The 24,282-nt window shown below is 36.5% G+C and overlaps 1 protein-coding gene across 1 annotated transcript; it reads right to left on the bottom strand.

Annotated features, from left to right (window-relative positions):
- On the bottom strand, nucleotides 1-6,696 carry LOC113306668 (suppressor of mec-8 and unc-52 protein homolog 1). Its single transcript, XM_026555573.1, has 16 exons — nucleotides 6,506-6,696; nucleotides 5,774-5,984; nucleotides 4,021-4,173; nucleotides 3,578-3,626; nucleotides 3,082-3,165; nucleotides 2,882-2,985; nucleotides 2,635-2,721; nucleotides 2,477-2,530; nucleotides 1,971-2,066; nucleotides 1,503-1,630; nucleotides 1,260-1,386; nucleotides 1,087-1,146; nucleotides 864-971; nucleotides 639-739; nucleotides 422-473; nucleotides 1-266 (listed from the first exon to the last, which is right to left on the bottom strand). Exons 1-16 carry the CDS (start codon nucleotides 6,532-6,534, stop codon nucleotides 168-170), a joined length of 1,542 nt encoding a protein of 513 aa, XP_026411358.1. The 5' UTR covers nucleotides 6,535-6,696; the 3' UTR covers nucleotides 1-167.
- Between the last annotated feature and the right edge of the window lie 17,586 nt (nucleotides 6,697-24,282).

Here is a 24,282-nt window from a genome sequence, read left to right as displayed (position 1 = left end):
TGCCAATAAAAAAAATGAATCGATATCTTGACCCCTGTTTCAGTTCTCCATAGTCCATATTGAAATACAGATGAGCGCATTCGATGCCTAGATAAATAAACAATGGAAACAGAATTCTCAATTTTCTATTACAGAGGCTACAAAATATATGGATGCAACTAAAAACTCTAAGGCTTCCATATTTTCAACGTAGAGTCATCGCTGTATGTGGCAACCACGTTTCTGTGCGGATGGTGAGTAACCCCGATAACATCCTTCTCATGAATCTGTCAGCAAAAGGTAAGGACAAAAGTTAAAAAATGCAACCTAGGGGATTTACATATTTTGTACGCAGATTTATTGTACAAGGAAACTACAACAACGGTAATAATGAGTATCTGGAACCATTATGTGGGAGACAGATGAGTGCAGATATATGTACCTTCATTAGGTGTTCAAGTTTGCCCGATTGGTAGCTGAAACAATACATATTTCTGCATATAAACAACAGACATATGGTTAGTAATATATTCATATACATTCTATTGGAGTCACAGGAAAAACAATAAAAAGCTTATTCGAGGATGGATCCATAGCAGGACACTATTTCTGTACTAGGATTGTAGAAAAGGAAAATTAAAATTAGAAAGTGAATGTACCTGTCTTCTCCTACACAATATATCCATTCTCCTTTAGGAGATACACAAGCAGCAACGAAATCTCCACCTTCTCTCTTACCGGATGAAAAACTCTTTACAACCTACAAAAAAAAAAGTAGTATTAACTATGTCATACTAGTATTCCAAAAGGAATAAACCTGATTCATCAAAAGCGAAAACAAAAATAATTCTGCATGGGCTTCACGAAAATGGTGATGAGATTACCTGTCCTTGTAGTGTCATTAGGTATATCGATGATGTTTTGTTGCAAACTAAAACCTGATCCGTATTTTTTGGGAAAAGATGGACAGAGTTGACAGAAGCATCACCTCCCTAGTGGTTCAGACAGGAAAACGTAAAAAGTTAATTCAAGAAACGTTAAAAAAGCAAATTCGTGTCACTTATGAAGCAATTCATTGTTGAAAAAATGCATTTGCTATAGATGTACCCTCAGCGGAGGTGGTGGCTTGAACGTTTGTAAACACTCGGTGGTCTTCATATCCCAAACCTGCAATAAACATAAACTGGTGGTATAAGGTATACAAGAACAAAAGTAAAACGTAAAAAGTAATTAAAATCCCTAACAACATCCAAAGAAGTTACTACTCAAAAATAAATTACCTTGACTGTGCAATCACTAGAAGCAGTAATAACTCGAGATCCATCACTAGTAAAGATAGCATTGTTCACATAGGATGTGTGGCCACGAAATTCTTTCAACAACTTCCCAGATTTGAGGCCATGGATTCTGCATTAAATAAAAATCATAATGACTATGCAGCTAACAGAAAACTGAAATAAATGCCTGAGTTTTATATGAATTATTGGTATAACAAACTAACTGCGAATAGATAAAAATAAAACCTTGCAGTGCTGTCAAAGGAAGCACTTAGCAGCTGGGTTCCATCACGAGAGAAGACGACACTTGTGACACCCTGCGAATGTGCACGTTCAAGACGACGCAAACATTGACCCGTTCTTAACCGCCAAACCTGGAACATGAATGTAACATTGCCAAACTTCAATACGAATATAAAGATACCTACTCAGCTCATGTGCTATACACATCAATACATAAAATAATCCACCGAAACGAAATATATGTGTATAAAAATTAAACATGGCTGTAGCCCACATAAAGATGATTTAAGGGCTAATTTTGCACAATGGCAATCTTCTTATGAGGAGAAGATTCTAAGAATAAATTCATAAACAAGTAATTAATTGATAAATGATTTCCATGTGATCCACCATGCGCAGGTGTCACGTCCACCTTGTGACGATGAGTAAAAAAGAAGAAAATGAGTACATAGTATGGCAATAGCAGTTTACCTTAATCTTTCCATCTTGTGACCCAGATGCAAGCATTTCCGAGTCTCTACTAAAATCAACACATAGGACAGCATCATCATGCATCATAAAAGCATCCTGCAAAAGTCCCTATCATGTCAGCAGTCTGACCAACTAAGAAAACATACGCCTTACACTTAGCTGGTACATGTGCGTATTGGCCAGTATAAAAAAATATTAAAGAAAGAAGATAGCATGTTCAAAAATGCAGAGACAACGAGGTAATCCCGCTGAACAATTTGGAAGACTTCACAGAGAAAACTCAAAACGTGAAAGGAAGACCTCCAAACTTAACTTCCTTGTTAAACCCTTGTACCAGGGAAAACAATTGGTATTTTGCATTTTAAACAAATATATTTAGAGGGATATAGCCTGAAACTAACAAATAAAGTTTTTTTTTTTTTTTTTTTTTGTTTTTTGGTGGAAGACAAGGACACGGGAATTTAATGAAGTAGAATTAAGGAGAATCAGTAGCTTAGAATACTCACATCAGCCTGGTACTGAAGATCCTTCTTGAGCTTCCCACTTATATGGTCCCAAACCTAATACAGATTGAGAAATCAGAGAGCAAGTGATGACTTTAAGAAAGTGCACCACAAATATTCAAAGCAGAAAGTGCACCACAAATATTAAAAGCCAAATATACCTCAATAAACCCATCAACAGAGCAAGACACAAGGACCTGCCCATCTGGCGAAAAACGAGCACATTCCGGGTGACTTTTCTTTCCAAACTGCATGGAGACACCTCCGATAATCAATAAAATGATTGAATTGAAGTTTGTGTGTACTCAGACCTCAATACATACACATGTATACAGTCACTACTACAACGAAATCATAGTTACAGTACATAAAGAGGGTGCAATTCTTATAAACAATGTCTATACTTACCTTGATAGGATGACCAAGTGTTGTTGGATAAGTTTCATCTTCCTCTTGTTTCATCGCAGCGGTTCCTCTAAACAAATCAAACTGAGTTCCGGGGGGCAGCATACCTAAAAGAGACATAAGGGTGTTTTGCTGAGACCGGAGTTGCAAATAAAAAAACTTACAAGGACCAAGACAATTTAAAAAGGTAATGGGATAGTAACCTTGATGCTGCTGCCATTTCAGAGACTGACCAATGAGAGCCATTAATCTTGAAGGCGGCACCACAGTAACTTCGGCAGCAATTGCTGGAAAGTACATTAAGAACACTAGTCCAGGATCAAACCGAACGAACTCATACCATAAACATAAATAATGTACCAACATTAACTATTCCCTCGTCCCTCAATCTCTTAGTGATACTAAAACTGCATCAACTTTAAGGTTCAATGGTAATGGGAAATTGCAAGAAGACAAACCAAGACGTCAGGAAAGTATTTTCGAATGAGGAGGAGCTCCGAAGTACACATTTTCAACAGAAAACCAACAGTAAATTGGCAGGAAAAAGAATTAAAAAAAAAAAAAAAAAACATTTAACTGCTATAACAAAGCTACAAAAATAAGGGTGCCACAGAGCTTCAACATCACTGCAGTTACTTGCAATGCAATGATAGTATACTGTAAGAAATGTGAAAGCATCACATCAAGATGAAAGCAAACCTTGAGCAATTTGTGCACGGCGTCTCTCCTTAGTTGCTTCTTGATAAGCCTGTCACGAAAAAGAGGAAGGCAAGTTTAAGCAGAATTTTTGTGACCACTAAATCTATAAGTACACTTTGGAGACTAAGAAGCAAATAATTCAGCATAATGATTTCCACTTCTGAGGTGAATGTCGTTACTAGTTTATAACAAAAGCCAGTATATTAGCTACAAAAAACATGCATCACTAGGATAGGAAAACATAGGTTTGGAGGCACAAAATCCTAAACAGCCTATGACTGTTTGAAAGTAAACTTCAACGAGCTTAACGATCACATTTCCACCCTTCCAGATCAGGAATTTGAAGTACTATAGCATGGCGTGTCTTCATAGTGTATCAAGCTAAATAGGTAATAGCACCAGCAAAATACATAAGACTGAAAAAAGTCAAATCCAGTACTAACCTCATGTGGATCAAAATAAGTTCGAACTAGGAGGTGCTCCAGTCGTAAATACCTTTCAGGCTGCTCCTGCTTCATGACACCCATTGCCTGAGTTTGTCTCAAAATAGCTCGTGCAGTGTCCAATTCTCGAAGCTCAATCATTTCCAGAACAATCTACAAAACAAACAGATCATATTATGATAAGATGTATTTGGGCACAATAAGACAGTTAGAAAGGTACTCCATTCAAAGAAATATTTAAGTAAACACAACGATAAAAGGATATGTGTATGTGTTATCTGCCTAGGTGTATTAGGAAGACCCTTTTATTTAAGGATGGTTTAAAATTGATATCAAAATGCTGAGGAGGCACAAAATTACAACTATAAGAAAATATAAAGCTATGCCCACAGCCATAATGCTTTTGGAAGCCTGAACAAAGAATAAAAACCAAGATACGGCGAAAGGCCACTAGATTGTTAGATACCTTACATGTAGTACACTTTTTCCATCTACATAACCACCAAGTCTTCAAAGAACAAACCTCTAAATATCTCTAGACTTTATAAGTGTATAGTCTCAATGTAAAAGGATATGATTAGATGGTTTATTCTCCTTCCTAAAATAAGACACATTGTTGAGATGATACTGTGATGTGATCTCACTTCTAGCAAGATTATCAAAGATTGGAACAGCATTCCACATAGTGAATCTACTACAATCAAAATCAGCACCCAAAACCCATGGATATTGCCACAATCCACTAGTATCTCATTAAAATTCTTGGTTCTCTTTACCAGCCAGACCATAAATATTAGAACGCATCCAAACAAAGCCATTTACTCTATTTTTAAGTAAGAGAAATAAGTATGGACCTTGAAAATCATCTATAAGCTCAAAAGTAGATAGTGGATATACTGCAAATTATCTACGCCACAAATTATCCTAGTATTAGGAAGAACGTGCATCTACAAGTTTAAGTTTCCCTGTAAATCATCCTTCTAGCACAATGTTATCAACAAAGATGCTTCACAGTCTGAAGTTTAACTTGGTAGTCATTTCAGCCAATCTACTTGCTTCAGAAGAAAAAAAAAAGCCAATCTATGCTACGCAAAGTTCAAAAAGACCACAATAGATCTCCCTAGACGCCAAAAAGGCACAGCACCTCAAATCAATATGCCCCAATCCACATGGCGAATCTACTACAATCAAAATCACCACCCAAAATCCATGGATATTGCCACAATCCCCTAGTATTCGATAATTCTTCCCATAAAAATTATTGGTTCTCTCAACCAGCCAGGCCATAAATATAAGAAAGCATCCAAACAAAGCCATTTACTATATTTTTAAGTAAAAGAGATTAAGTATGGACCTTGAAAATCATCTATAAGCTCAAAAGTAGATAGTGCAAATTATCTGATCCCCAAATCATCCTAGTTTTAGGAAGAACATGCATCTACAAGTTTAAGTTTCCCTGTAAATCATCCTCCTAGCACAATGTTACCAACAAAGATGCTTCAGAGTCTGAAGTTTAACTTGGTAGCCATTGCAGCCAATCTATGCTATGCAAAGTTCAAGAAAGCCACAATAGACCTCTCTAGATGCCAAAAAAGTACAACACCTCAAATCAATACACCCTAATACATTCCCCTTGGGACCCAAGAATTAAACACCACAAATTATTCCTCTTACCATTCAAGACTTCCATGAATACCAAATGAAAGAGCACAAACTCAACAAATTATACGAAATTCAACTTAGTAGAAATTACCTGCTCATATAAGTCCTCCAGCTTCTGTCTAGGAAGCTTGAGTTGTGCAACTTGAGGCAGTATAGCATCCCATCTTCCACTATTGATATCAGCAACAAATGTTTCAAGGCTGTCCACCGTATTCAATGAGACCTGGCACTCACCTTGCAAAGTCTGAAAAGTTTGATTTAAATTGTTTTCTTTGCAGAACTGAAGCACAATTTTAATCACACTGCACGAAATAACAAAATATTAGACTACTATTTTTTCTTCTCATTCCAACAATTCATCAACAGAACCATGCATGGTGCCCCCCACTTTCTGAGTTCCATCACGTTATACAGATCAATATTTGCATTCAGAAAACCTAAAAGTGGCAACAAAAGATCAAGTTTTGGAGCATTCACTGCTGATTTGACATTAGAGCCTATTGAGTACGAATGGATCATATTTGCAATATAAACATCACATATCCTCTCCTATCTCATTCAGAAAATGCAGTTAGTTGTGTTTCTGACTCCGTGGTATCAATCACCTCTTAACATAGAAATAATCACTATCTTCAGAGATGAAATTAAAATTTAATTACCAACAATGTGATACATAATGTAAACCTAATACTGTAACAGTGTGCCCTTAATCTAACACAACACTATCTCTGAATCTAGGTTAAATATCAGCTAAAATCATCAACTGTACTTACAAAAATCTCAGATAAGAACTAAATAAAAATAGGGTTTGTTTTTTACTTACTCTCGAGCTTCAATTTCTAGGGTAGACATTGTTCGTAATTACTGCCGCGATCAAAAGCTTCTGATATCTTTGGATGAAGAGGTAAAATTTCAGTGTGAGATTATTTGAATTGGTTAGGTTTTGGGGAAGAAATTTTACAAAACCCTAACGAAATTAACCAAAGAAGAAACTATTGAGAAAAAAACCTTGAAGATTGAGGGCACTTTTGTCATATTAATAAAGCATGACCGGTTTGAACTGGTTGTAAACCGCAGTTTCAAGGACAACTTCCATACTAGAAACAAAAACCCGTTTGGCAGCGTCCTCTAAAAGCAAAAGTGCATGTAGTATTCAGCTTCTAAAAATTGTTCTGAGGTATAATTCCCAAACATATTTTTAACTTTTCGACTTAACTATGTCCGAACATCCTTAACCAACTGGCATTACCCCAGTTGGCCAGTGGTTGGACTCCCAACCTATAGTTTGCAGTTTCAGTTCCTGCTGCTGATCGATTAAAAAAAAAGAAAAAAGAATTCCAAACATCCTCAAAATCAAACCGCACTTGACATATCGCATACGCCGTTAGAAAGACATTAGGTCACATGGTAACGCCACACTAACGTGTCATTGTGTTGCAGGAATGATGTAAGATAAATCTTGACATGATCAGTTCCTACTTGGCAACTTTTAAAAGTTGGCACCCTGAAAAAAGTGATAACCTATTCGAAATACGAGTTTTTTACGGTCACCACCACTCTCCCATTTTTTCCCCTTGTAGATGCCCTCAAATGCTTGTTGCGACGAAGTTCTTTCCCTCGAGGAGGCAGAGACTCAGGGGTACCATGATCGTTCTTCTTTCTTTTCTTAATGCCAGCATCTTTAGCTTTTGCTTTCTTAGCTTCCTTGGCTTCAGTACACAAAATCAGGAAATTTGTAATACCCGATTTTGTTGGATATTTTTTAAGTAACGTCCTATCGACGTTGGTAACTTTGTAACGTTGGATAATCGTTGCAATAATTGGTATCTGTTACAGAGTTTCGGGAGAGTTTTGGGTCATTACCTTCATATCCTCAACTTAAATTGGCAAGTTACGTTGTTACCCTCCATTACTACTATTAGCACCTATATTACTACTATCGGCTCCCAATTTCATCTCACACTTAAGGGCTACCCAGCCTCCCAACGATTCAAGATTTTTTCTCCAACATTTTTTTCCCATTATAACTCTTCATTTTAATTATCGAAAATCAGGAAACAAAACTAAAATCAATGAAATTTGTTTTTTGTTTGTTTTTTTTTTAATTGTGCAAAAATTAAAAGAGAATAAATATGTCGAGAACAACTGAGAGCCTGAGACATTTCTCCACCCATTTCCCTTTTCCTCTCCGGCCATTTTACTTCATCGATTTGAGCTTCGAAAACATCGAGATGCAGCTGCAGAGAACTTCATTAACAACATGAATCAGTCAACTTTTACGTGAATCATCGATGACCGATCTCTCATAGAATTTTTGACACTGATTCATAATCTTGGAAATGCAAATATGGGTTATCATCATCTAAGGTATTTCATTTATTAGTTTTTCTCTGAATCATTGTTTTTCAACATTTGGGGGTTTAATAATTTTACAAATTGGAGGTTAGAAACCATTAGTTTTGAGTTTGAATGATGCAATTTCTGATGGTGTTTATGAACATGTATATCTTTTAGATTTATATGTGATTGTAGATTTTAGGTTTATGGTTTTTGTGTTTGTTGAGTGTGATTAAGAAGATTTTTATATGCAATTATGGATGTTGCAGTACATTGTATTATGTTTTAAGAATATCTCAGTGTGCTTTGTAGGTTTAGTTGATAATTAGACTGAGTCAGACATAGTATTTTACTTGTTTGTAGGATGTCACAATTTGTTTATAGGATATCTCCATTTGTTTGTAAATGGGTGAATCAATCAATTGTGTATTGAAGAAGTAGCTCTAATGAGAATCCCAACCAGTTCAACAATTTAGATGAAAACCAAAGAGAAGCTATTGTTCATAATTTGTTCTCTTTGCCTAGTCAGATTCTAGTTCTTTATGAATTCATTTGCAAAGTAGTTTCTTGGGTCAATCGTTAGAATACATTGCAGATTAGAATTAGATGTGTATATGCCTCCACTAGCACCAAGTAGTTTTGTGGGTCAGTTGAATCATGTATGTTTCACAGGACTCAATCTTGAGTCTAGTTATTACGGCTTTGACAGATGATCTACAACTTGTTATACCTTTTGTTGATAAACTTAGACTCAGTTATAGTGTTTGGGTGTATGATATTGTTACCATCAGTGAATCAAGATTGTAGTATGTTTTGAGAAGCAGCTTATGCACTTTAGATGAAAAGCGGAGAGAATTAGGATTCGCAATATGTTCCTTTACCTTGTACTAGGATTCTAGTTCTTGATAAAATTCAGATAATGTTTTAGTAAATTCATAGATCATATAATACATTTCAACATACCACACTTTAACATACCATTGTTCCTTTCATTAGAAATCACAAAGACATCTCCAGCATACCAAATATAACTCACTATATTCAAATCAACACAAAAAGAAACTGAAATTGCCATTTCATTAACCATATTTACAAATACCATCACTATTACTGATCAGACACCTAATTACTAATTAGTTCCATTATAATCAAACCTATTCACAAGATCAGCATCAAAACATGACCCAAAAACCTAGTCTGTAATTCCCTCAAACATCTGAGAGATTAACTATTCATACCAGGAAAAACTAGATTGTTCGACCCCCCCCCTGCAAACACCTTAATTACGCACATACTAAAACTGTTACCCCTCTGCAAACACCTTAAAACCGTTAGCAGTTACCATATGCATAACAGTATCAAAACAAGCCCATCTGTTCCAAAAAAAAAAACATCCGAGATAGCAAAATAACCACAAGAAAACAAATACCCATGCTGCCAGCAGCTTCAGCAATATGAGCAAAATGATCAGCAAACACCTACAAGATTTCTTTGAATTTTCACGAAGAAGTACTTAGTCCAATTTCACAAAATCGAAGCTTTCCCATCGAAATCTTGTTAATGTTCCAGGGATGATTATTTCGAATAATCATCGCTGTTCTCATTGTTATGTTGACTGCTATCGTCGTCGATGCCCATCTCATCATCGCTTTATTCATTGCTATACTGACTGCCTGTTTCAGTTGCACTTCCATAACCTTCATCACCTGCATCTTCACTTCCTTCATCATCTTCATTTTCTTCCTCCAAATCTCCAACCTCAACTGGTTCACCATTCTCATCAAGACCATCAATTGTTTCTCCATCAGAATCAACATTCAGTATCTCATTCATGGTTCTTGTAAAAAGCATAGGGATTTCTTTTTCTGCTAAGAATCTTTCATACCATGCATCCTCCACTTCTTTTCTCTCTTCCTCCTTTGTTTCTCTGTCTCATAATTTCTCTCATGATCATCACTTCTCTCAAAATCATTCTCTTTCTCTTCGGAATCACTTTCGGTTGCACTGTGGGTCTTTATCCAAACAAATCTTCTCCTTCTCCCCTCATTTCTCTCCTCTATTTATCTAGATTTCCTCACATCTCTTGCAATTCTCTTCCTCTTCCATAGTTCATATTGTGGAGCATTTTCCTGACGAACTCTTTCGTACTCAATCTGACGATTTCTCTTGTCAATCTCTTGCTGCAGAAAATCCCTCAAATTCTCCAACTCTCTAGTACATAGAGTCTTGAAAACTTTCTTGGATAAGTTAAAAGGTCCAGAAGGCTGATTATCTCCGTTAGCATTGTTTCCTCCTTGATTACCCATTATCTTTAATCTATATTTTTCTTAATTTCCTTATCTGATCTTTTATGAAGAATTTTGCATATTTTGGAAATTCTCTGTTTAGTTTCTTTTTGTAGAGAAGATGCCATAAATAGTCATTTAAGGCATTCAGTGGAACGTATTGTCCCTTAGCTATTAACGCTTATTCAAAGGCATGCGCAACAAGTCCTAAACCCATCGTAACTCCTCCCTAACTCCTGCACTCCAAAGTTGCTAATGGGAGTGTACCAAATTAGTGGGGGTGTCCAAAATCATATAAGAGAAAACTGGTTTTTCCTTGGTGCTGGTAACCCCCCCCCCCCACCCCCCCCCCCCCCCCCCCCCCCCCACCATTAGCCTAATCGTAGACTTTTCCGATTCTCAATATCTAATAATTGCTCTTAAGGGGTTGATAAACAGTTCAACCAAACACTAATTATCATATTTGATTTTCGGTAGATACTAAAGAGCCAGCACCTGTTGAGAAGAATTATGTGGCGCTGGTGTACTGCATCTATAATGGCAGTGTTCACACCTGAAATGGCTTAAAATTCATGAGATAATTTGTTCGGTGTACAAAAAATGTTCAAACATAATAGGTCAAAAAATGTCAAAAAAATTAGGTCAAACCTGACAAGTCAAGCAAAATAAAATCAACACACTTGTGTATATTTATTTAATTTTATTTAGTTAAAAGATGGGCCATATCTTCACTTGAACTGCAGCATGGTTTGGTTCATGCAGCATGCCATATCTCAATACCCTGACCCCTGAGTCCTGACCAACAAATAATTAATCAACTAATGTCAAACAAATTAGGTCAAGCAAAATAAAATCAGCGTTATGCCACATAATTTCTAAATTTTATAGAAAAATAAATAAAATCAGCGTTGTGCCGCATAATTTCTAAATTTTATAGAAAAATAAAAAGGTCTAGAGGGTTTCGAACCTCCAACCTCAAACTTACTTAAACTAAAGTGAACCACTGTGCCCCACTACTGTTTTTGACATTAGTTGGACTTGTATTAAATTTATACAATTACTATCTTCCTAAATATTATCAGTACACTTGTGTATAGATGGGCCATATCTTGAACTGCATCATGGTTTGGCTCAGGCATCATGTCATATCTCAATACCCTGGTAACTGAGTCCTGACCAACAACTAATTAATCAACTAATGTCAAACATAGGTTAAGCAAAATAAAATCAGCACCTTGTGTATAGATGGCCCATATCTTGAACTGCAACATGGTTTGGCTCAGGCATCATGCCATATCTCAATACCCTGGTCCCTGACCAACAACTCAAATGAGCCACAAAAATCTACCAACACTATGTCCGGAACAACGCCTGAGACATAACTCATTATCAGTTCATCTAATTCCATTGATTTGAGTTGTAGAAAACTTCAGCAACAACAATGAATGAATCAATCAATTATTCTGTGGAACTTCGATGTAACCTTAGATTTAAGTTTAATCGATCTTTCGTAGAAGTATTGACACTAATTCATAATCCAAGGTATTTTTCATTCATTCATTTGGGGATTTCTTGGAGATTCAGCTGCAGAAAACTTCATCAACAACAATGAATCAATCGATTCTTGTATGAAATATCGATTCAAGCGTAGATTTTAGTTTAATTGATATCTCATAGAAATATTGATAGTGATTCTTAATTTTGAAAACGCAAATATTGGTCATCTTCATCTAAGGCATTTCTCATTCATTCATTTGAGGGTTTAATGATTTTACAAATTGGAGGTTACGCACTCTTGATTTTGAATTAATGGTACAATTTCTGATGCTGATTATGAAGTATGAACGTCTCTATGTTTCATATCTTAGGTTTGTTTTTATGTTGTTGTGAATTGTATCTTGTTTTGAGAATCTTTTGGTGATTATGGACATCTCAATTGCATGCTTTATGCCTCCACCAAGTGGTTTTATATGTCAGTTGACAGATGATCTTAGACTCAGACATAGTATTTGGTTGTAGGATGTCAGCATTGGATGAATAAAGCTTGTATCCTGTTTTGAGAATCAGCATCTCAGGAATCTTTGTGATTTGTATTCATTGTCAGATTGTAGAATTAGGTGTGTGGGTTGTATATAGTAAGTAGGGTTTGTATCAATTATGTGCAAGACTAAGTGTGCATATGCCTCTCCATCAAGTGAGTTAGACTGGATAGAGAATCAAAGATGCAATTTCAAACATGCTGCAATTTCAAAGATGCAGGGAAACTATTAAGAAACACTAAAGTGAATTGTTTTCAATATGCTTTCATTACATTTTAGTCTTGTACATGTTCCAGTTCTTTGCATTGTAGTTTTAGTTTCTAGATTACAACCTGCGTCTCCAACATTATCGACACACAATCATTGGACAATATAAATAAACTGACTTCTTCATATTGCATTTCATAAAGTTACAACTTTTCTGTTCATTCAGTGTTGTGCAATATTTAGCAGCAACTCTATCATGTTCATATCCAGTTACACACAAAAAATCCAAGTACCAAAAACAAAAAGAAAAAAGCAAAATAAACACAACTGTCTCCATTGCCACAACCAAAAAAGAAAAAATGATTTAGGGACTTACCATTTTCCCTTCGATGAGGCATACTCGTTATACCCGATCACTCGGAATTGGAATCATCAGATTCCGATTTCTCAGAACATTCTTCCTCCTCATCAGACTCTTCCTCTTCATCAGACCCATTTTCCTCTTTATCTTCAACTGACTCCGCTTCGGAATCGGTCTTTTGAGACAAAATTTCATCATTAATCCCAAGAATCTCATCGTCGCGAAAATCCTCAAGTGAAGCTTCTAATCTGAAGTGGAGATGTTACTGACATTATGAACAACAAAAACCGGCTCTTCATCTTCGGTAGCACTTGCATTACTATCGGGCTTTCCATATTCTTTTGCCTCTGTCGCCTTGATCTCCGTAATTTGCGCCAACCTTCGTCTTTTGTCCTGCACTGCATAGTACTTTTCCTTCTCTTCTTCATCTATGAAGGGATCACGGAGACGCTTCTTTGGAAAAATCTTAACTGGTTTATTTGGAAAAATCTCTACCGGTTTATCTTGTACTTTATTTTCCGCAGCATGCATTTCTTTCCAGAGAGGATCGAGTTCGATATCATTCAACAAGTCACTTACTCTCTTTTGTACTTTATGGAGATCATCCTTGGTCACCTTCCCAATCATATGCATAGTGACGGATAACCTTTCTTGTCTTTGCCTCTCTTCCCACTCTTTCAATTGTTGCTCTTCAGTCATGGGGGATTTACCCTTTCGTCTACGTCGATCATCATCACCAGCCATTTTGATTGATTGATCGATCCCTCTACAAATTTTCTATCTGACCCTTTGGTTTCCCCGTCATAAACTAGTCTAACCTAAAAGACACAACAGTTGGTAACAGAAATAAACTCGAAATTCTTGCAGGGTCACGCCTATTCCCAAGAGAAAGCTTTAATCGGTAATATCACCTGGCCATAATAACTGCCAATTTAGGTCTAACTTCAGACGGTTTTGTGGTTGAAAACTTGAATGGGAAATTTGTAACGATACCCTTGCTATGAAGAGTAAAAAATGCCTATAAAAGGTAATTTGGTCATTTTCACAGTCGCCTGAAATTTGTTGTTGGTGAGGGTAATTTGGTCAATTTTGCAGTCGCCGGGAAATATGCTTTCGCTTTGGTAATTTTCGGTGTTACTGGAAAATTTGCTTTCACCGTTGCCGGAAAACTTTCTTTAACCGTCGCCGGAAAATTTGAATCATCGTCGCCGGAAAATTCGAAACGTCGTTGTCGAACGAAAAATTGCTTTCACCGGAAAAATTTGAATCACCGTCGTCGTAAAAGTTTCCATCGCCGGAAAATTTTGAATCACTGTCGCCGGAAAATTTGTTTTCGTCGTACACTGAAATTTGCTTTCACCTTCGCCTGGACGAGTACATAGGGGCTGTATATGGTAATTGCAACCTGAGTTCAGTAATAGGTTGCAGTTTCATCCAATCTGATATATTTGACACCTCAAACCTCGCCTGGACGAGAACATCGGGTCTGTATATGGTAATCTTGCAGCCTGTGTTCAGTAATAGGTTGTAGTTTCATCCAATCTGATATATTTGACACCTCAAACCTCGCGTGGAAGAGAACATCGGGTCTGTATACGGTAGTCTTGCAACCTGAGTTCAGTAATAGGTTGCAGTTTCATCCAATCTGTTATATTTGACATCTCAAACCTCTTCGGGACGAGAACATCGGGTCTTTATATGGTAATCTTGCAACCTGAGTTCAGTAATAGGTTGCAATTTCATCCAATCTTATATGTATGACACCTCAAACCTCGTCGGGACGAGAACATCGGGTCTGTATATGGTAATTTTGCAACCTGAGTTCAGTAATAGGTTGCAGTTTCATACAGTCTGATATATTTGACACCTCTAACCTCGCATGGACGAGAACATCAGGTCTGTATACTCTAACTCATTGCACCCACCTAGCTCATCAATCTTTGAGCTCTTATATTGAAATAATTCATGAAGTAATCAAAAGGTTTGTACGTGATAAACAAATGTGAACGATTTATACTCTATAGACACCATTAATGGATTATATACAGAGCTTCTTTTCATAATAAGGTTCTATAAAAAATCGAAAGGGGTGGCTATGGTACCTGGCAAAACTTTAAATTTACGTGTCTTCCTAGAAATCTAATTTCCCAGATTGCAGGAGCAGATCTATAACTTCTTCATGAACAAAAAGAACACCTTACTGCATCAAAGAGGTAGCTTCTATAACTCAACACATACAATCAAATACTTTTACTGCAATCATAAGGTGTTAAAGTTGTGCCTCTCTTGAAAATACTCATTTATTTTATTTATCTGGGACTGTAAAAACCCTATCACCAAGGCATACTGATCTCACTCTTGCATCCAAGAACCACTATAAATGTTTAAAGTCATCGACCAAATTCTCATCAACTAAATTATCAATCTTTTTTTTTTTTTTGGGTCAGACAAATATCAATCCTCATCTGTGCATTGAATCTAAACCCAACCCATTCCATACCAAGATAATAAAGTAGAGTACAATTTTCACTTTTCTCGCTCTCACCGTTTTTTCTTTTAAATTTTTTTCAGTTCAATGAAGTTTTTGTCGTTTGCATGACCCCAAATACCATAGACGAATGAGTATACCATATCCCAGGGCCGAAACAGACAAAGAGTTGGTCAGGGAGGGAAGGAACTGGGTTAGTTAGCTAGGACCCTAGTTAATTGGGCCGAGGCATAATCTCCGTGGTCCAACCTAGAGATGATCCCAACCGTCCTTTATCCAATCAATGTTCTAAGGAGAGGTGGTGTCTATGATGGATAAATGACGGTTGAGATGCTCCAAAAGTTTGGACAGTGGAGATTATATTTTGGCCCGACCAAATCTAGCCTTAACTTCCGGATTAATTTTATCCTAGCAGTGTCTGCCCGTTTCCGGCTAACATTAAATTGCTTTGGCGACGGCCGTAGTGGACTATTTGTTGGGCCCTGCATGTTCGATTAAGATTGCATGATTTACGCCGATAAAGTCCATTTTCCCCCACCGATCCCATATAAGCTATTTTGGGTGAACTGAAAACAAATAGCCAAAATTAAGCTGTAATCATCATAACAAAGTGATTACATTTCCTACATTGTTCCTGAATATGGAACAAGAATGAGATAAAAGACATCCCAGCTTCTAATCGGTTCATTCAAACCCAAAGCCGAAAATGAATGAGAATTGGTAACTAGAAGGAAAATAAAAATCACAAACATATAATGATGTGATAAAGCAATGTAACAAACGTGTAATGATATGTTCATGTCCATATATTTTCTTTTTGGAAAATAATGGGCATAATTTACAGGATTTGTTTCATGGTGGGTTGAAAATAATTTTCCTAGCAGGATGGATTGATTAACACTTAAAATGAAGCAGCTTAACCGTAATGCTGGCATATAACTGATGGACTAAGCTATTATTGAGAATAACTTAGGCATCAGTGATCCAGTTAGGCATCAGTGAGCATTATAGAAAACCAGAAGGTTGAATTTCCTAGGTTCGACGGTTGAGATCATGTCTCGGCCCACTATAATCAACCTTGGCTCTGCGCAACTAACCCCATATCATGGCTACCTATCGGACTAACCCTATGTCCGGCTAACCCGAAATCACTGGAATGGATATATCCTTAAGGGTAGATCAGAATCACAACAACACTGTCGACAAGGTAATACGGCAACAAAACGGTACACTAACTTCTACGAATCCATAACAAAAAGTGTAGATGGCATAGAGGACTATACAAAATAGGTGACAACTGAAGTGCTATCTATAAACGTGCATCCCCTACAAATCCGTAAGAAACAGTTTAGCTATTCCACGTCTTTTTATTCCGTGTTATTGTCTCCTACCTGAATAGTTGCAACCTACATCACATAATCGTAAACTGTAAAAACGCTCCCCAAATAAATATGTAACATTTCATAATTTTCCTACGTCAATAAGAGTTACAGCTGAGCAAGCATGGTGCTCGCAAGTATGATTTCTCTGTTTATATGACTACAAGTAAGATGTGCATGTAATTTGGTTTGCACTATATAGTAATGACCTTTTAATCGGATAATATGCAAAGAAAAATAGAAGCCCAACAAAAAATAACGAATTAGGCGACATTGGTGTTCTAAATTTCTAATGCCACAACTCAAGTTTAATATACAAGAAGCGTAGGTGGCTTCGAATGCAGAAAAAATGAATTATGCACAAAAGGAAGCGTTCAAAGAATGAGTGTAACGTAAGGTTGTGTTTCATTGTGTTCCGCTTGCTGCTTTTCCTGTTATGATTGTTTTGGTTTCCTCGATGTGCCATGCCAAACTGAAATGCGTATGAACTCGAGATTATGCTGCAGGTATCAAAATTCTGATTTGCACTGGATTAATAATCGTGAGCAGTTGTAGATTCAGAATTTTTTTGATGGGGGGCGTATTTTGAAGGGGGTATGGAGGACAAATGAAATGTTGACACATGTATTTGATTCCCATAAATTATGTTTCCAAAAACAAAACTAGTCATAAAAACCCAAGGTGACCAAACTTGTGGTACAAAAACCCCATTCAAATGTTGGGATCCATTAAAATTCCATCTTAAACAAAATTGATACAAAACCCCCAAATTTTTAAAAATTGATACAAAAACCCCAAATTTCAAAATTGGTTTCATCAAATTCTTTGGGGTTTTTGTGTTACTTTTGTTTTGATGGGGTTTTCGTGTTACTTTTGTTTTGATGGGTTTTTTGTGAATGGATAGTGACACCTTTGGGGTTATAACTCGCGAACCGTTCCAAAAATACCAATACCAATTAAGAAAACAATTCTTCTGTCCAAAAATACACTTCTTTTATATTTTTGGAAACAAAATTCATAGGAATCAAATACATATGTCAACATATCATTTGACCCTCATTCCCCCTTCGTAAAATGCCCCTATCAAAAATTTCATTTTCATTGATTTTTACGGTTTGTTTTCTGCAATTTTACTTATGTTTGTTAGGCCAACTTTTAGTTTACCTACTCCTTGAGTTACTGTTATATTTGGTGGTGACTATGCACAAGAGGAACTCTAAGGCGGTCGGAAGCATTTGAAATTTTGAACATTGATACGATGGATAAATTTTTCACCCTGCAAACATCTCCAAGTTTGAATGAAGCCTGTGTTGATATAGTTTGATCATTAGAGGGGTTCATGACTCTTAAGTTTGTTGGGATTTTTCGTCTGATCATTATGTTAATCCTGGTGCGATAAAAAAAGAGCACTACAATTACATAAAGAAAAGCTTAACTACCGCAGTGTGGGAGTCGAAGGGAGACGAGGTTGGTGGTTCTTAATTATTCCTCTGCACACGTGGCAAACCACTATAATTTTGTACGTTTGGCATTAACGTACCTGGATTCAATATTAAAGATAGGAACATGTTCTTAGAATTTAAAGATAAAGACGCATGAACATGAGCATGTGAACGTGAGTTTTTTTTTTTTTTTGTGTAATCTTAATTTTCTGGCAACCTATAGTTTGCATAAAAAAGGGCAGAGAGGTACATTGCGGCATATATACAGGCAGTGACGTTAGGCACACAGTAAGGTTAAAATGACATGACGCCTGTAGAATATGAAGAGCCAACGTGGATAAAGGTACCCGATGACTATTAATTCAGTCTAAAGGATATTCCGTCAGCTCGATCATTGAGAGCACTTGCTCAAATCTAAAGAAAATGTTCATCTTAACTCCAAATAATAACACAATTGAGAAAGAAATGAAGGCAGTTCCTTCTGTATGCAATTTTACGTGTTCCAGCTTGAACTAAACATTATCTTTATTCTTTCTCCTTTTCTCGCTGAGTTTTTTTCTTTGGTCGGCTTAATAATGATACATCATCAATTTTTTTTACCAAACCTGTGGTATAAGCTAATCTGTTTTGATTAATACTGTCGACATTTTAAAGTTATTTGATTCGATCGACCCCCAAGAAATCGCCTTCTTCTCCTTCCTAGCTGGGTTTTGGAGATCACAGTGGTGAGTACCACTGAAAGTGATTCTTTTTCCTAACCTAATAAATCACATCCAGCTTTGAAGCTACTTGCTCTCAACAATTCGAACACATTTTTGGATCATTCGTGACCTTTGTATTAATCATGCACGTTTTTATCCAACTCTATTTCTTCATATATACTTTTGTATAGTGTTAGGGTTTGATTAGCTATTATTTTTGTGAGCCTTAAGTGTAACAACCTTAGGTTGGTTAATTTGTTACTCTAATGTTCAGGCTTAAAAGCAATTTCAATTAGATAAAAACAGATTCCTATGTCCAGGCTTAACCAATAAGGTCACCAGCTGCCCGAGGTTTGGTTACTACATGAAATATCGTCTTTCCCTCACATCTTCTTCCTTGAAACTAGGATCCCCAGATTTCCACATGGGAAATTTACCTTAAGAAGTTCTAATACTAAAAAAGTAGCAGGATACAGTGGAGAAGAAATACTTTGACGTTAGTGGACGGGTAAATTTTAAAGGCGTCAATGGACATAAATCAGGTCGCATAAAAAATCTCGAGATGGCGTGACGTAAGTTGAAAGCTTATTTTTCCTAACTTGCTGCTATCTAGGTCTATATTTTAATAATTAATTTTCATAATAATCAAATCATGTGTAGATATTTGAAGAACATACACTGATTAGTTCCTGTAACAGCCAGAGTTTTTCCCTCAATTTTCACTCCATGTCAGTAGATTAATGCTGCTCAGTTTCCCGTGACTGTTCAAACTCGAATATACATCTAGGTTCTTTGACAATCATTTTTTTTTATAAAAGGAAACTTCATTCAACTAAACAGAAAACATTACATTGTACTTTATATTACAAATTTTTGAAAAGAAATCTATCTTCCTACTTTTAGAGCAGGTCTTAGAGCTTACTTTCGACACACCAAACTTATCCACATACTTAGCAAACTTATGCGCTAAAAAATTACAATCCCTTTTAATATAATAGAAGGAAGAGGAAGCAAAAGAATTGGAGATTTCTAAAGCCTTGTATATAAAAGCGTTGCTTCTCCAATTTACTGCAAATTTTCTTCTTCTCATGGCGTTGATGACATTGAGATTGTCATTTAGAAAGACTATCCGTGTTGCTCCTATATCTTTGGCCCATCTGGTGGCTTCTCGACAGGCTCTTGATTCAGCTTCTTTTGCTGTTGTGCAACACCCATTCCCTCCTGCAAAGTCCATAATAACTCCTTTATGGTCAAACATTACAATGGCATAAGCAAAGTTTAAGTTATATTTGTTGAAAGCAACATCAAAAGCAATGTAGCAGGAGTTATTACACATGTAACTGTCCTTTCCAAATTTACATCCAGGATGAGAACATTCAAAGCTGGAATTGCTCTTATGAAATTTTTTATGATTAATCTTATAAGCGTTGCCTAAAAATTGATTTAGATCTCTTTTGACAATCATATTAGAGTATTAGTGTATTACACCCTTGCCTTTGATTAAGTACTGAATTACTAAAATATCTGGAGGTGTCTTGAAAGGATATTCGAATGCTTATAGCCCGTTCGGGTGAGAGAATTTGAATCCTAGGAATTCAATTGTGGGGTAATCCAATTCTTGGAATTGGATTCCAATCCAAAATATTCATGTTCAATTGAGATAATTAAATTACCTTTGTTATTACCTCGGAATCCAATTTCATTGCATCATTGGACCAATGCAATGGAAACATATCATTTTGAAGGGAATTGGAATCCTAGGAATTGAAACTCCCAATTACATAAAGTTCGTTTTCCCCGTTCGGTTCAAAGAATTGGGCGCATTCCCTACGAATTGGATTCCTAGAAACCAATTCTCCCAACTGAAAAGGCTGTTAGAGTACAGATGGATACAATATTTACTCTCTATCATTAACTCAAAAATCTCTCTATCAATATTTACTCTCTTCCAATATTTACTCTCTATTATTAACTCAGTCGATAAAACAGGACGTAAATCTCGAGTACTTACTGTTGTAACTAAAATTGTTATTCCATCATTCAAACTCAAAAAGAATCGGTATCTTATGTCATACTATTTGCTAATACAAAATGGCACAAATTCTATTTGAGCAAAAAGCCCGCATTTCCCTAAATTGAAATTACTGCATTCAACTTTTATATTTGGATAAAGTACTCCTATTTTTCAAATTACACTAAAAAGGGCCCCCATTTTTTAGAAATTTGTTAAAGTACCCTTGTCTTGACCGTTTCATTCAAAAAACGGTAAACGACCGTTAGCAGCTGTTAAATCTCAGGTGGCAACGTCAAAAAGTCTAAAAAACCCTTTCTACTGAGTAGAGCTGAATCCAGTTGAATCGTCGAGTCGACTCAAGGCCATGCACAGTTTGTGCAGCACAAAGTCGCACCATGATAGCACAACATTACCCCATCCTGCAATTCTGCACACCAGCATAACCACCTGAACTGTACATACCAGCTCTCCTCTGCCTCATACTCACTACTACATCCAACATTCCAACACCACCAGTATCAATACTATCAGTTCCGTCACTTCCAGGGCCATAAGCATCAAGCCACGACAACAACAGCTTCCACAAGAGCATTACCACCAATTCAGAGTCCTTGGCCAGTTCATCTTCATGTTCAAGTTCCCATTACCGACTGCAGTATCATATATGACCACCATCAGCTCAAATTCCCATTACCGACTGCAGTATCATCTTCATGTTCAAGTTCTTCAATCTCAATACCTAACTCACACCACCAGCTATCATCTCCATCTAACTGCATCACTGCATCAGTTCCTGTAAATCATTACATACACAACCAACTTCACAGAACAACTCATGCTACAAATTCTTCTCAGTTCAGCTTAAGAAACAAACCATTTGCAGCTTCTCTGTATTGCATCCTGCAAACTCAACCTATTAACATCACAATCTCTCAATACATGCATCTTCACCACTATTCAACCATTTTCAATCAGCTTCAGCTCAAACACCACCATGATAAACCACAAATATTTGTGTTGGCATCATCACCTGAAGGTCAATATCTTTCTCACATTCTATACACCACCTCTATCCTGCCACTGCCAAGATTCTGTCCTAACATACATCTACTTGTAAACGACCACCAGCTCAATCACTTAAGTCCATTAAACCACCACTGTAAAGAGTGACAACCACTTCATAAATCCAAATTTAAGACCATTGGTACCATGTTCTTACTCTTTCTCATGCTCAAGGTCTGTCCAGCACCAACATTCTCTACAGCTTCTTGACCCATAGCACATAACAACAGAACCTCCAAGGATCCAACTCTGATCTCATTATCACTGGAAGTAGTATTAATCTTCCCTTACTCTTTTAATTACTCAACAACGTCAGTAATGACATATCCTTGTTATGTAGCTTCAACAGCGAACTCTTGTTTGAGTTTAATCTCAAAATCACTCAAAACTAGGGTTGTCAATGGGTACCCATTATCCGGATCCGGAACCGTACCCGGTATAATAGGGTCCGGTTCCGGGTCCTAAAGTTGGACCCATTAGCTACTTAGGACCCGGCGGGTAATTACCCGATTGGATCCGAATTTAAACGGGTCCAAACGGGTAATACCCATTGGGTACCCGCGGGTATCGGGTACCCGTTTATTCATTCTTTTATTCATGTTTTTAGCAAAATTATAAGTATTTTTTCTAGTTTTAGCTTTGATATTTTACTCATTTAAATTTTTTCTCTTACATTTAATCTTTATTTAGTACATTCATAAGAAATAATAATAATTTTTTATAAATTACTTAAATCCAAGCTAAAAAGAGAAATATATTAAGTTTTTAAGATTTTTTAAATAGTTTTCTTTAGACCCAATGGGTACCCGGAACCGACGGGTACCCGAGTATTTAAACGGGTCCGGTTCTGGGTCCACAAATTTAGGAACAGGACCCGGAACCGTTAGGAACCGGACCCGACCTTTATAAGTAGGGTCCGGGTCTAGTGATACCCGGGAGGACCCGAACCCGTTGACACCCCTATTCAAAACCCCTTTAACATCCTTGCTTCATCACCTGCAATAGAAATCTCGTTCAATTCACTGCACACAACAAATCAAACCCATCTTTATATCAGAATCACTTCAATCAACTCCTCCTCATCCCGGCATCAAACCCTAGTTCAATTTCAACATCAATCCACCAAGTGTTCTTCTGTCTTGGCTTATTTCTGATCTAACCCTAAATTTCATCACCCATTATATCACCACCTGTAATTTCTTCTTCAAAATAAAACTATAACCTTCTTCTTCACATCATGTTCTTCAAAACCCATCCTCTAATTTCCTATAAATTACTCAATCACCAAGAACCCTTAATCTCTTTTAAATCCTCAACAAACTTAAGATCAACTAGTAATACCTCTTTATCATCTTCGTCACTGAAAACCAATATTCTATTCTTCAGTAACATGATTAATTTCACATAAAATCGAAAGATAAACCACAAACCCTAAGTTTTGTTACCTGATTTACTTTCCCTGATTTCAAGTTGTTTATATGAATCAACACCACCATCACCATCCATTCCCTAAACTTCCCCTCTTTCTCTCGATCTTATGCATGTGTGTAGATAGAGTTGATTATGAAATCACTCTTAGAATCAAAACAACGAAAGAGATGAAGAAACATAAGAGAAGAGGAAGAGTGTCGGCTCAACTTTCTCTCACTTTTAGATATAGTGTAGGGGTTTATGGTAATTTGACCCAGTAATTTTGACTAAGTAAACGACTGTGGACTCAATATGTGGGCCCAAGACGCTAAAATAGACTGTATGGGCAGTTTAATAAATTTTAAAAAAACGGGGGCATTAATTTTATGGATATAAAAAATGGGGATACTTTATCAAAATTCCCTTTATATTTTGTATACCTCTTATTTACTGCAAATTCTTATATTTTGTATACATCTTATTTACTGCAATTTTAGGATTTAATCAATATGACTCATGAAAAATATCTGAGAAGTTCATCTATGAGTGAAAAGTTTTTTTTTCTTCAGTACTATTCATGTAAAAATTACTACCTCCGTTTAAGAAAAATAGACTGGTTTGCGTGCAAATTTACACACAAACCAGCCTATTATTTAGAAACGAAAGGAGTACAAAAGAGAAAAATGCATCCACAAATTGAAAGTAAAGATGAAATTGTTGAATCCTCCACTCCTCGAGTTCTTGATAAAATATGTTTATACCATAATTACAAACCCAAAAAAATAAGAAAAAAAATGTCCCATTTATATATGGGCTCCAAAAGAAATTTGAACAGCCTAAAGTGAAATATAGGGCTGAGCCCGGCCGTAGGCCGG

This window comes from Papaver somniferum, chromosome 8 (genome assembly GCF_003573695.1).
Source record: "Papaver somniferum cultivar HN1 chromosome 8, ASM357369v1, whole genome shotgun sequence".
Lineage (NCBI taxonomy): Eukaryota > Viridiplantae > Streptophyta > Magnoliopsida > Ranunculales > Papaveraceae > Papaver > Papaver somniferum.
Note: the sequence above shows the minus strand (reverse complement) of the source record. Positions and strands in the feature narration are given on the sequence as shown.